The 14,253-nt window shown below is 39.4% G+C and overlaps 1 protein-coding gene across 6 annotated transcripts in view; it reads left to right on the top strand.

Annotated features, from left to right (window-relative positions):
• Nucleotides 1–13,317, top strand: part of hecw2b (HECT, C2 and WW domain containing E3 ubiquitin protein ligase 2b) — a 41,079-nt gene extending 27,762 nt beyond the window's left edge. For 3 of the 6 annotated variants that reach the window (XM_053230059.1, XM_053230057.1, XM_053230058.1), the window contains exons 15-30: nucleotides 2,188–2,373; nucleotides 2,552–2,686; nucleotides 4,018–4,120; nucleotides 4,974–5,070; nucleotides 6,199–6,282; nucleotides 6,359–6,468; nucleotides 7,842–7,962; nucleotides 8,053–8,166; nucleotides 8,753–8,905; nucleotides 9,125–9,223; nucleotides 10,450–10,579; nucleotides 10,762–10,908; nucleotides 11,215–11,329; nucleotides 11,428–11,513; nucleotides 11,599–11,711; nucleotides 12,001–13,317. In XM_053230059.1, the coding sequence (XP_053086034.1) occupies nucleotides 2,188–2,373; nucleotides 2,552–2,686; nucleotides 4,018–4,120; nucleotides 4,974–5,070; nucleotides 6,199–6,282; nucleotides 6,359–6,468; nucleotides 7,842–7,962; nucleotides 8,053–8,166; nucleotides 8,753–8,905; nucleotides 9,125–9,223; nucleotides 10,450–10,579; nucleotides 10,762–10,908; nucleotides 11,215–11,329; nucleotides 11,428–11,513; nucleotides 11,599–11,711; nucleotides 12,001–12,112 (1,905 nt within the window). In that variant the 3' untranslated portion in view covers nucleotides 12,113–13,317. The remainder of the gene's footprint in view (nucleotides 1–2,187; nucleotides 2,374–2,551; nucleotides 2,687–4,017; nucleotides 4,121–4,973; nucleotides 5,071–6,198; nucleotides 6,283–6,358; nucleotides 6,469–7,841; nucleotides 7,963–8,052; nucleotides 8,167–8,752; nucleotides 8,906–9,124; nucleotides 9,224–10,449; nucleotides 10,580–10,761; nucleotides 10,909–11,214; nucleotides 11,330–11,427; nucleotides 11,514–11,598; nucleotides 11,712–12,000) is intronic. The other 3 variants (XR_008301058.1, XR_008301056.1, XR_008301057.1) reach the window with 3 other exon arrangements.
• The last annotated feature ends 936 nt before the right edge of the window (nucleotides 13,318–14,253 follow it).

The raw sequence follows: 14,253 nt of genomic DNA on the forward strand, positions 1-14,253 counted from the left end.
GGAACTGTTGCATCGAAACCTTTCATTTTTTACAAGGTCGTGGAATATTTCTGAATATTTCACAGGAGTGAATGTGTTACAGGTAACAGAGTTGAGTGAAAAATGGAATCACCCTAAGTAATGAGTACGAGTACTAATGTGTATTGTATAAACTGATCACTTGCATGGGCATGCTTCGAATGATTTATGAAGAATATTTGCATGAATGATATCACACATTTGTGCGTGCATGTCCTCAATAGCCATGGCAGGCTTAAATCTCAAAGAAACTCTTGCAGTTAAGCTTACTATGGTATAATTAAGACACTATTTTAACAATATTTCTGCAGACATTATTTTCCAAAAAGTAATGCCAGTTGCACACAATCTTCGTTCCTGCAAAAGACATTCATTCAGTGTGCTTTGTTTGCTCTAGGCACTGCCTCCAATTTTGAATCTTTGGCAAAAAAAAAATGCAAAAACAGTTCCAGCTAATGTTGTGTGGCGTAGGTGTTATGCAAACCAGAACCTCAGAGTTTGTCTAGGCAGAAGTTGTTTATACTTGCACACTATCCTAGAGACAGTTGCTATCACCTTGCAAACCATGAACGAAGAAACAAAAAAAACCCAAAAAAGCTATTTTAAAAATTTTAGCTGTATTTAACAACCTTTCCTCCCAAATCGTATCTGCCGAAGCACATCTGTAGCCCTGCAAAAGATCCAAATCTACTTTGAGATCAGTTTGCGATGCAAAATATAATAAACATGTAATGTTTTGTTTAGCAGCATAGGACAATGTTAGAGATCTAATTATTTCAATAAACTAAGCTTTATTTGCAAGAGTCGTACCTTTTACAACATCCAGAACTGATCTTTTCTCAGAGTTACTGCTAATCAGTCTAGTCATTGCTAGCCACCACTTTTAACGTGCTGTATGTATGCTTTTTTTTTTTTTGCCTCTTTTGTGTTTTGGCTTATCTCATAGTAGAGCAGCTGAATCCGCTTGTACAATGCTGATTATAAGTTTGTATTGTAGATTATGTGAGTGTGCCAACCCTTTGTCAGCCAAAACTAGTTAGTTCCTGTTATGGCTTTTGTTATAAACTGTCATTGTCATTCTTTCTACTGAAATTGAAGACCAAAAAAAAAAAAAAAAAAAAATCCAGTGAAAAACAAAAAAATACCAAAACTAGAGTAACAGCTTTTCCTCTGACTGTCTGACAAATGTTGAACCTCACATAACCTTCTCTATGGAATTTGGCATTAATTTATAAACTTGTAACCAGCATTAAATTTTGGAAATTTTGGTTAAGTTATGACTTGCCCAGGGTATGACTCTATCATTCAGGAACTTGGACTGATGTGTGGTACCATTACTGCACCCATATATGTATATTTGACAAGTTGGCGCCCAGTTTGCAGATCTTATCGATGGATGATTTTGACTAACTGTAATACGGATGACTGACAGCATGAGGGGAGGTGGAAAAAACATCAGATGCCAGGCCTCACCCTGTAAAGGCAGTTTTAGACTGTGTGTGTTTTAAGATTAGTATTTGTCATTCTTTATTAAATTAAAATTACCGTAATCTTTGGCTAATTGCTTTTGTATAAGAGGATATGCTTGTATATGCTTTTGGACATGCTGGTATTAGTAATTCAACCCTGTCATTATATATATTTTTTTGTCTTACTAACTTTAGGAGACAAACATTTGAACAAACAAAAAAACACATTTATGAGTGAGGACAGGCCAACGGTCCTGCCGAATATTCTGTTTTATTTGAAATCTTGTAAAAATGAAGTCTGTCATTGTATCAACAGCCTCTGTTTCTTCTTTCTATTGAAATGGAAGACAAATTAAAAAAATCCCGTCAAAAACAAAAAAAAGACACTATTTCCTGAATACATTCCGTGTCTGAAGAGTAACAGCTTTTCCTCTGACTGTCTGACTAATGTTGAACCTCGCATAACCTTCTCTCTGGAATTTGGTGTTAATTTATAAACTTATAACCTTGCCAGGGTATGACTCTATCATTCAGGAACTTGGTCCGATGTGTGGTACTGTGTGTGTTTTAAGATTACTATTTGTCATTCTTTATTAAATTAAAATGATCGTAATCATTGGCAAATTGCTGTTTTATTTGAAATCTTGTAAAAATGAAGGCCGTTTGCAACATCTCATTTTTATTACCTCTCCTTTCTTAGAGTGCCTACCGCATGTTTACGAGTAACACGTGTCTGAAGCACATGATCAGCAAGGTGCGGCGCGACGCACACCACTTTGAGCGTTACCAGCACAATCGCGATCTAGTGACCTTCCTCAACCTGTTTGCCAACAAGCAACTGGAGCTGCCACGTGGCTGGGAGATGAAACATGACCACGCTGGCAAGGTTAGCCTCGTCATCTATCATCTCCTCTGCTTTGAATTCTCTTTTAGCATTCTCAGCTCTCAGCCTGGGATTCATTCACAATCAAACCAAGATATTTAGGGTGTTCATTTCATAGAAGTAGGTCAATTTTGGCAACTTAACTTCTTTCAACCGTTCTCACTTCCTTTTTCTCCTCCAGCCGTTTTTTGTGGACCACAACTGCCGCTCCACCACCTTCATAGACCCGCGGTTGCCTCTGCAAAGTGCTCGGCCCAGCGGCCTGCTCGCTCACCGCCAGCACCTGAGCCGCCAGCGCAGCCACAGCGCCGGAGAGGTGAGAGAGAGCCGCTTCTCTCTCTCTCTCTCTCTCTCTCTCTCTGTCTCTCTCTCTCTCTCTGTCTCTCTCTCACACACACACACACACACACACACACGTCCTTTCTCAAGGCCCCAAGGTCACACACACATCATTCTTATAAAACATGCATCCCTTTATTTAAGGTGACCAAGGTATATCAGCTATTAATTGAGCTAAATAAGAAAAGGCTAATATAGTTAACAAGAAATGGAAGTCAGTCACTTAAAGTACAGTATAGTTTAGAAAGCAGAACTTTGTTTTATATAGTAATGATTTTTATATAATAATTAATAATATTATATGATTTTTTTATTTTTATTTTTTTTTAATTAGCACCTTAGCCATGTCGGAAGCTGTGGTGTGTTATGTGGAGATGCAGACATTGCAAGAAATGAACTGGGAGAGAATATCATTAAAAAAGCGAGAAAGGAAGTTGACCATTCACTTGAAGCACAAGCACTATTGCTTTGTTTTGCTTTCCCATATGTACAAATGAACACACCGATAATCAGTTTTTATTAGAAGTCAGGGAATCCTTACACTAAAGTAATTATGAGCTGCTTTATTTCCCAGAGTGGCTGAGCATGTGGTCTGAATTCCCTCCTTCACCGTTTTATTATTTTATTCCTCTAAGCTTGAACTCCTGTCTCCATAATCTGTAAGCATACGCTGTGTTTTAGCAACAAATCATGTTTGTAACACAAATATATCAGTCGTAGTTTTTTTATTTGAGGTAGACACATGATAATAAAAGAATCACAAAATGAACCCATATGTGATTCGATATGTAATGGGTTTATGCGAGATAATTTGGCATTATGCAAGCCATATCATTGGAACAATAATTATTACACCTCCCGTGAAAAGTTTTACATGTTAGCCGTCTTGCACGTAAAATGATCATTTTGTGTACAACGAGCACATTTTATTGTTTTATTGTACTGTGTAATGGTAAATTGAGATGCATCATATGAAAATATATATAAATATATATAAATAACTCCGCATGGCTGCCGTGGATTCATGAGATGTAAAGCTTATAAAATCAGCTTTGCTGTAGCATGTCATGTTCATGATTTATTTGTGGAATGTTTTGCACTGCACACTCAAACCTGCTCTGTTTAAAGTTTTAAGTTTAAGTTTAGTTTAGTTTATTGTCCTTTCGGAAATTCTTTGTATCTGTGGCAACTCTTCAGTTTTGTATGCAAGTTTGATTAATTAACTCACCCTGTCACGTTCTACACATAAAAAGTGTGATGTCATAACCAGTCAGGTGTGACTGAGACAGAAGTAAATGTGTGTTGCAGGTGGGTGATGATCCACGTCACGCCGGCCCCACTGTCCTACCCCGGCCCTCCAACACCTTCAGCGCTGCTGCTCGCAATCAGTGCCAGGATCTCGTACCTGTTGGTATGTTTGTTGTTCACATGCAATTTTTTTTTTTTTTTTTACATATTTTTTTTGGTACTCATTGATACTGATACTGAAATGACTAACCTACTTAGTATTAAGCAGTCAGGGACGTCACAGAACATGTAGCTCCGGTACATTTCCCTGGTTTAAATATTGGCCTTGAAATGTGCACATGCACCTGTTCATGCACTTAAGGCTACTAGGCTCGTTCTTTATACTCTAGCTTATAGCTCTTTATAAGCTAGTTGTTAGCTTATAAATGAATTATTTTAAATGAAGTGCATTAGCTAGCTATGTTAGTTACATTGGATCGAGTAGGGTCATGGTGGACAACAGCGAGTTTCATTTCACTTGAGAACAAAGTGCCTTTATACAGCTGTAAATAATGTATGTTTTTTTCATTGTGTCAGAATCCCTCACTGTCAATGAGCAATTGCGGCTGATCATCAAGCACAACATGCTGTTTTTTAGAGAGCTGTTATTTTCCCATACCTTGCATTGGCTGTAAACTGTAAACTGAGTTGATGTTTTATCCGGTTATCTGTATTGTAGGAAGGTGCTGTAGTTCCTTCTGTTGACATGTTCAGAGCACAGTTTACTTGATTGCCATCGTTAATTGTGAAATAATTGTGTCTTTTTGTGTCGTCTGTTCATTAGCACAACAACTAGGTACATGGTACTACATAGAACATAGTACTGTTTGATCTTTTATGAGTAATTAAGTGCATTGGCAGACTGACAGCAGATACTAGTTACAGTATTGATGCATCCCTATTTCAGACATAATCGATTATTTGAAGACTGAATTTGTTTTTGAAAACTTTTCATTTCATACATTTCATATTTGCAGCCTACAACGATAAGATTGTGGCCTTTTTAAGGCAGCCGAACATATTTGAGATCCTGCAGGAGAGACAGCCCGAGTTCAGTAGGAATCACTCACTCAGGTACTTAATCCATCATGTGATATATAAAGATATAGATAATTATGCCACGAACAGGAGAGTCTGCAGTTTAAAAACATGTCATTTTTATTGAATTCTCTCAGAAATCCGGTCAGATTATTTTATTTTATCTGGCTAGTTTAAGCAGTAAAAATGATTTAAAAAAAATGTATGACTATGGATTAAAATACTCTCACAAATCCTATCAGGTTAGCTCATGTTAGCTAGATAGTGAATATTAGGAATAAAATTATAAAAATGTATGAATATGGCTTAAAAAATCCTCACAGAAATCCTGTCAGATTAGTTAGTTAGTTAGTTAGTTAACTAGCTAGTACTAGGTTTATTAAGCAGTAAAAATTATAGTTTATAGCTTAAAAATCCTCTCAGAAATTGTCACTTAGCTCATGTTAGTTAGCTAGCTAGCATAGTCAGTGAGGGTATAACTATTTGACAATATCCTGTCACTGTTCTGAGTTAGTTAACTAATCAGTAAAAATTTGAAATATTTCTGAATGTCTTGGAAATCTCCTCACAAATCCTGTGAGCTTAGATCATGTTTGCTAGGAAGATTATAAAAATGTATGATTAATGCTTAAAATCCCTCACAGAAACCCTGTCAGAGTAGTTGGTTAGTTAAGTAGCTAGTATAAGCAGTAACATTTATAAATATTTCTGAATATGGCTTGGAAATCATCTCAGAAATTCTGTCAGCTTAGCTTATGTTAGCTAGCTAACTAGGATAAACAGTAAAATTATAAAAATGTAAGATTATGTCTTAAAATCCCTCAAGGAAATTCTGTCAGATGAGTTAGTTAGCTAACAACTTAGTATAATCAGTAAAAACTATAAATATTTATGAATATGGCTTAGAAATCCTCTCAGAAATTTGTTAGCATCGTCAGTGAGGTAAAACCCATTTGTGAATGTGACTTAAACCTCCTCACAGGAATCCTGTCAGATTAGCGTATATTAGCTACCTGGCTAGTACAAACAGTAAAAAATAGAAACATAATTACATGGAATTCTCTAATTTCCTTCTGTTTAGTAGTGTGATTTCTTTATCAGGGAATCCTCTCATGTCATGTTGTAAATGTTGTAATCCTGTAATCCACATATTTTTGTTTGCAGGGAGAAGGTGCAGTTTATCCGAAACGAGGGCGCAGCCGGCTTGGTGCGTCTCTCCAGCGATGCAGATTTGGTCATTTTGCTCAGGTAGGTTTCCACGTCCGCCGTGCCGAACACTTCCTCAGCATTCAGAGAGTGACCGCTCTCGTATTTGATTCCCCAGCCTGTTTGAAGAGGAAGTGATGTCGTACGTGCCCCCCCATGCCTTATTGCACCCCAGCTACTGTCAGTCTCCACGGGGTTCTCCGGTTTCTTCCCCGCAGAACTCGCCTGGTGAGTGTTTCCTGTCCATGAGCACACTTTCTTTCATATATGCACATACAGCAATGTACTAATAGCAAAAGAATGCAAAATTACAACAAAAAAAAGGGTTCCTAACAAAAAATTTGGTTCTCCTTTACATATCTGGTAAGCACACTCACCGGCCACTTTATTAGGAACACTTTTACACCTGGTCATTCATGCCTTTATGAAATCAGTGCATTCTGAGATGCGCTTCTGATCACCACAGCTGTAAAAAGTGGTTATTTGAGTTACCGTAGCCTTCCCTTCCTGTCAGCTCGGCCATTCTCCTCTGACCGCTCTCATCAGCAGGGCATTTCCACCATTTTCCCCCCATTCTCTCTTTTTTTTTAATGTGAACATTAACTGAACTCTTGACCTGCATCTGCGTGATTTTATGCATTGCTCCGCTGCTACGTGATTGGCTGATTGGATCATTGCATGATCGATTGCATTACAACTCTCAAAAGTAAATTCAGCTCCTAAGGGTTAATTGTTGTTCTTTGGTGGAATCAGTAATTGAGTCAAATCACAAAAATCTTCATGTCCACGGTGAAGTATAGGATTGATTGATATCTATTAAAAAGATTTTTTTTGTCTCAGGTATCTGTCTGTCATTAACACAAACATCTCCACAGCCTGTGAACATTTTATTAATACTAGTAAAAGCTGGGTCAACGTTCAGACAGCAAACACCTACTACTACCGGCCCTTATTGTCTGCAACAAAGCTCAGTTTAGTGACCATAGAGTAGTAATGTGCAATAAAACAGTTCAGCAGTGCAGTTTTAAAATACCTTATCTGAGGTTGTCACATGTAGCTACTGGTTGTTGTAAAGCTACACATAATAAAGTCCAAAGTACTTTTTATGTATTTTTAAATGTCTGAGAAACAAGTCTGTTGTAGCAGATATAAAGAGATATAAAGAGTTGTTTTTTCCTCTTATCAACCTCTTTTGTCTTATTTTCAGACCAAAAAAATACAGCTTGTCATCTTATCGAGAAACAATTTTACGTGCAAAGCAAGGACAGAATGCCAAATCGCATAGCCGAAACGTCCATCGACGACTTGCTGACTTTTTCTAAAGGGTGCAAACATGCCGTGCTACATTAGAAATTTTGTTAGAAGTCATTTATGATCAATGTATATTTACATGTATGATTATTGGTCTGTGTTAATGCACTTGGGAGAAGTGATTACATTACCTAAACTACTGCTAGTCAGTTTCAGACAAAACATGTTACTGGGGAGAATGCGTTTCCATGCCGATCTAAAAGCTCGTTCCAATGTATCCTTCTGTCTCACCTGCGTAATGACTGACACCGCAAATTTAATTGTACTATAAAATGTAAACTTTCTCTCAGGCACACAACGAGCCAACGCGAGGGCTCCCGCGCCATACAAGCGAGACTTCGAGGCCAAACTCCGCAATTTCTACCGCAAGCTTGAGACCAAGGGCTACGGCCAGGGGCCGGGGAAAGTCAAGTAAGCACCTGCAACCTACATTACGCTCGCCACAGACACCTTCTCACACGTCAGTGCACACGCTCACGCTGATCTTGTGTTTCATCTCAGGCTGATCATGCGCAGAGACCACTTGCTTGAAGATGCGTTCAACCAGATCATGTGCTACTCCAGGAAGGACTTGCAGCGAAGTAAACTTTACGTCAGCTTCGTCGGAGAGGAGGGGTTAGTGAAAAAATGGATGTATTACAAGGAGGGAAGAAAAAACTGTGTCACATTGTTGGTAAAGGTTTAACCGGGTTGACTTGTTTCTTCTTTCCTTACAGTTCCATAATTACTGTATTTTTTTTTTTGTTTGGCTCTGACAATCATTGTGAGAAATGAGAATGAACATCATGATTAAGGGCATGTTCAAGGCAGAGCTGGAGCACCAGGAAGTAAACAGTAACAGTAACAGTTGTAACTTCATAGTAGAATAATTCTGCTGTGTCAATACAATGATTATTTTCTGAGATAATTTTCTGAGATATTGTCAATATTTATGTATAATATCTCCAACCCCGGAAGCAGGTAATTAGATGTTAGATTTTTTTTAATAGAATTTGTATTTTTATCTGCCCTGTACCTCATCATGCATATCGTGTATCATAGAAAATGTCATGATGTGATATCTTCCAACCTGTACCATCCAGTGACAGTGAGTTTAGACCACTGCATGTAATTCATTTGTTCAGGTCTATACAGGTGAAGCATCCATGTTGTTTGATGGAGGTCAAAGTGAAATGAGCTAAATTTGTTGTTGTGTTCACAGGCTGGACTACAGCGGCCCTTCGAGAGAGTTTTTTTTCCTGGTGTCACGCGAGCTCTTTAACCCTTACTACGGCCTGTTCGAGTACTCAGCCAATGACACCTACACCGTCCAGATCAGCCCCATGTCTGCCTTCGTCGACAATCATCACGAATGGTCTGAGAAACTTACAGCTGTAGCTGTTTTATTGAGAAGTACTTAAGGAATGTCACTATTTAGAAACATAGTATAATTTTATTATGTTATTTTATGGTTTATTGTATCTTTTGTAGCAGTGTTTATTGCAGTAGTAATTTTTGGCATTATGCAATTACATTAACTGATTGAGCCGTATAGAATGTCTATAATTATACGTCTCGATCTGCCTCTCTCAAGGTTTCGGTTCAGTGGCCGCATCCTCGGCCTGGCTCTTATCCATCAGTACCTGCTTGATGCCTTTTTCACACGACCTTTCTACAAGGGCCTACTGCGCATGTGAGTGGACACGAGCACTAAACGAAGCACCCAATGAAGCTCAGAATAAGGGATTAGCTACAACCACCATGCTTCACTGCGAGGATGGTGTTCTTAGGGTGCAGAGCAGTGTTGTGTTTCCCGCATGCTGTGTAGCGTTTTGTACCAAGGGCAAAAAGTTTTGATTGAGATTATCGGCTATGATTGAGAGCCTTGGCTCTCTCCTTCAGAGTTAAGCTAAAGTTAAAGATATATATTTAATACACTGTTCTGTACGTAGCATATCCACTAAACTTCCTATGGAATGGTCTTTCATTTATGCTGAAGTAGGACAAATCCCACACTGTCACATAGCTTAAAATATAGCCAAAGATTTCATGCATTCTGTCAGTCAGCATAAGTGCTATCAATTGACATTTCTTTATGCAAATGAGGCTTCTAATTAAATATGCCTACATTAAATTTGCATACTTAATAAAAACCAAAAACATCTAGTGGATTTTTGGATGATGTTAGAATAAAAATGTTAATTTTACAGTGTCTCAAGAGAACTATGACTGTTATAAAAAGTGATTTTATGCCATTTTTCAGTATAAAATCTAACTTTAATCCAGCAATAATTAACATTTTGGGAAATTCCAAAAGTTTCATGTACATATAAAGTTTGCTTCTGAATATAGAAAAATATTATTTTTGGGAAAAACCTTTTCCCTGTTCTGATGTTCGATGTGAACATGAACTGAAGCTCTTGCCCTGTATCTGCTTGATTTTATGCATTTTACTGCAGCCACATGATTGGCTGGTTGGATACCTGCATAAATGAGCAGGCGTACAGGTGTTCCTATTAAACTGGACAGCTTTTCAGGGATATATTACATGACTGTGCCAGGTGGGCAGAGCTTAAAGCCTTCTTCAAAGTTGCTACGTTTCAGATAAAGTGGTCATCGTGATTGGATAAAAGCAGTGAAATAAATATTATTTCTGTTTTCTGATATGTAAATTAGTACACTGTAAAAGAAAATGTGTAAAATAATTGACGTGACCAAAAGTGTCATTTCTACCTGTAGTGTCTTGCCTTAACTTACCTTAAATTCTTGCTTAAAGTGACACAAGTCTGGAGAATCAAGCCCGAGACTGGAGATAACCAGATGGGAACCTTAACCACGAGACCTAAACTCAACTACTCTGTACATTTTAAGACAGGCTTGTCCTTTTTTTTTTTTTTTCCCCTGTTTGTCTGTCGCTAGTCCATGTGATCTCAGTGATTTAGAGTACCTGGATGAGGAATTCCACCAGAGCTTGCAGTGGATGAAGGACAACGACATCGAGGACATGTTGGACCTCACCTTCACTGTTAACGAGGAAGTGTTCGGACAGGTTCGTTGGTGTGTTTGAGATTGTTAAGGACAAGCTTTTGGGGGCACCCAGACATTCGGCAGCTTTTTTTTTGTTTTTTAACGAGCGACGCTAGCTATTTGTCATAAATGATACGTGTTATTAGCACATGCTTAGACACTATTTCATCTTATTGCTTGTGTGTGTGTGTGTTGTGTTTCTAGATCACCGAGCGAGAGCTAAAGCCTGGCGGCGCTAACATCCCTGTTTCAGAGAAAAACAAGAAGGAGTACATAGAACGCATGGTGAAGTGGAGGATAGAGAGAGGAGTTGTTCAGCAGACCGAGAGCTTGGTGCGAGGTTTCTATGAGGTACATGAACCTCCTGTTCTGTGGATTAATTTTCTATAACAGCAGCTCTGACAGTAGTGCAGTTTCTATCAGTGTGCTCGTTCTACTACGTTATCGTTTCTATAGTAACAGCTCACAGGGAGTTGTACAACAAACACTCCACATAAATGCATTAAAATTTTTTTCTTTATTTTCTTTTCATTTATGGAAGGAGTGTAAAAACTGTAAGTTTTCAGGACAGAGATGTTTACTGCTCAATAGTATGTCACTTTGGATATCGAGCAAATAGAAATGTGTGTGTGTGTGTGTGTGTGTGTGTGTGTGCAGGTGGTGGACGCTCGGCTCGTGTCCGTGTTTGATGCCCGGGAGCTGGAGCTGGTGATCGCTGGCACAGCAGAAATCGATCTGAGCGACTGGAGGAACAACACAGAATATCGAGGAGGTAACACAGCACAGAAAATACTTCAGTGTATCACCACACACCACACACACACACACACACACGCACACACGTGTATGCTGATTGATGGTTCTGTCCAGGTTACCATGACAACCACATTGTAATCCGCTGGTTCTGGGCAGCAGTGGAGAGATTCAATAATGAACAGAGGCTGAGGTTGCTTCAGGTGAGCACACACACACACACACACACACACACACGTTCCACCTGTTTATGCTGCAGCACTTCATATTGTGTGTTTGTTGTGTTAGTTTGTAACAGGGACCTCCAGTATTCCCTATGAAGGTTTCGCCTCACTCAGGGGTAGCAATGGCCCTCGCCGCTTCTGTGTGGAAAAGTGGGGCAAGATCACGTCATTACCCAGGTATTTCAGCAGCGTGACACGCTTTTGAAGTAATTAAGTTACGAAAAATAAACCTTGCACTGTTTTATTGGTCTTGTGTCATCTCCAGTTCTGAGATTTTGAGGTGTTCAAAAAAATATGAAAAAAGAAAAGCCTCAGCATGTGATACATCCCAAAAACAGGACAGAACACAAGAAATAGCAATAATATAATAATAAATGTAAAAAATAAAAAAAAAATAGTAGCGAAATGCCAAAGTAATGAGAAAAGTATTGCTGAGGATTAATGTGGTCTTTCATTGTTTCATCAGGGCTCACACGTGTTTTAATCGTCTCGACCTGCCGCCGTACCCCTCGTTCTCCATGCTGTACGAGAAGATGCTGACCGCAGTAGAGGAGACCAGCACCTTTGGTTTGGAGTGAACTTTGACCCCTGTGTCTTCGCGATTCTTCAGGAACCTCCACAAAACTGTTAGCAAACGCACTTCCGATTCCATTTCCGTGCACCAATCAGTGACGAGTGTAGTCAGTCCTCCCAGTCGGTCGGGAGCGAGAGCAGAGCATGCACCTGGGATCAAAGAAAACGGGATGGAGGAAATCACCGGAAAGACGGAGGCGCGGTGGGTGAGTTGTAGCTCACTCAGAAGGTTGTTGGTTCAAATCTCAAGCCTGCCACGGGCGGGTCCTTTGAACTCTTTTTTTGCATCACAAGTAGGACATCTGCCAAAATGCTGGAAACGCTCTGCTGCTGTTCTGGACGTCCGAACACGGATCAAAGTGGCTTTTTTTCATGGAGAATGTTATGCAAGAGATCCAAGAGAGTCCCTCTGCAAAAAGTCTTTTTATAATCAACCACAACGATGACACTTGTTTGTCCATATATCAGCGCTTTCTTATATCACCACATGTTCACACACACACACACGCACACACACACACACTCTCAAACCGAATGCATCGTTTGAAATGTATACACTTTAACATATTTCTATATTGTTAATTATGTTTATACTTCCTGTAAACACCTCCTTTAGGTTACTCAAGCAGGCCGATGTCTATGACGCAGAGTATGGTAAGTCTGAACACATGAACACTTAGCTTTCCTCAGATACATGTGTTACACAGAGAAGCAAAGTAAATGGAGTAGGAATATACTTTCGTTCCTACTCCGTCTGACTGAATTTGAAGGAGGAGAGATGAATTTTTTTGTTTTCTATTCCAAAAGAAGCTTTAGACGGGACGTACGGGCGTCTGAGTGAGGAACAGCTTCATGCTGTAGCTGCTTACGCTCACATCCCCCTGGATTCTTCTCAACACTGCCTTCACCTGTGCACATCATACGCTCGCGGCTCTTTCCGAATGTTTTTAGTAAAGCAAAGTCGTCTGTACAAAAAGACTGAAAATAATCATCATCATCATGATAGGTTCAATCCAGTCCGCGCTTTACACATTCTAGTCCATTATTTATGCTATTTCAATTGCACTGAATGTACCAAAGGTTCAGGGATTGGCATGGGCCTTCCTGAAATTCCTCCCCCCCCGTCCCTCTTCCTTCACTTCTTGACTTTTTCATAGTGCTATTGTCTGTTTTTGCACTCATCTGAAAGTAAAAAAGAAAATGTTGATTACATTGTGGTTTTCGTCTATCTTATTTTCCCATCTGAAGCAGTATAAAGACCTGATTCTGATTGAATAAACGAAGACGTATTTATTATGTTGCTTTTAACTGGTTTCACGTACAACAGCTCCAAGAGCACTTAGCTGAAGGACTGATGATGGACTCAGAACCACACATCTGTAGGATTGGTTTTTATTCTGCTTCTGGCCATTTTATCAGGTTCACGAGTCAAATGAGTCACTTTATTAGGTGTAACAGTTGTTGTCCGAGAGAGTATGCCCCTCCCACTCAGAGAGCACAACCAGGTTTGCTTCCTTGGCTCCCAGCTCCCATGGATGGACAATCTCTTGAGGATAGGGTGAACCTTTTTCCTGTTGTGCCACCTGGGAGCCATGACTTTTTTTTTAATCTTTAAGTTAAAGCAAAAACTGTTTCAGGACGTCAACAATTTTAGGCTGTTTTATTCATGCCGCAAAGAAACCACTTCAGTTAACAGCTACACTCCATCATATTACATCAGCTTACAGGGACAATTCTTGTAATGTACTTGTGTGGATGAGCTGAAATAGTTGATTCTGAAACCGAGCGCACACAGGCAAGTCAAGAGCCATGGATTGTGAGTCACTATCATCCAATCTCACTAAGCTCCACTGTATGGGCAAAGGTTTGTAGACACCTGACCATCACACTCATACGTGCTTGTTGAACATCACATTCCTGATTTATTTCCCCTTTTTGCTGTTATAATAAGCTGCACTCTTCTAGGAAGCTTTCCACTAGATGTTGGAGCGTGGCTGTGGGGATTTGTGTTCATTCAGCTACAGGAGCATTAGTGAGGTCAGGAGCTGGTGTTGGTGAGGAGGTCTGGGGTTCAGTCAGTGTTCCAGTTCATCCCAAAGGTGTTCAGTGGGGTTGAGGTCAGGGCTCTGTGCAGGACACTCGAGTT

The sequence above is a fragment of the Pangasianodon hypophthalmus genome, chromosome 26, assembly GCF_027358585.1.
Source record: "Pangasianodon hypophthalmus isolate fPanHyp1 chromosome 26, fPanHyp1.pri, whole genome shotgun sequence".
Classification (NCBI taxonomy): domain Eukaryota; kingdom Metazoa; phylum Chordata; class Actinopteri; order Siluriformes; family Pangasiidae; genus Pangasianodon; species Pangasianodon hypophthalmus.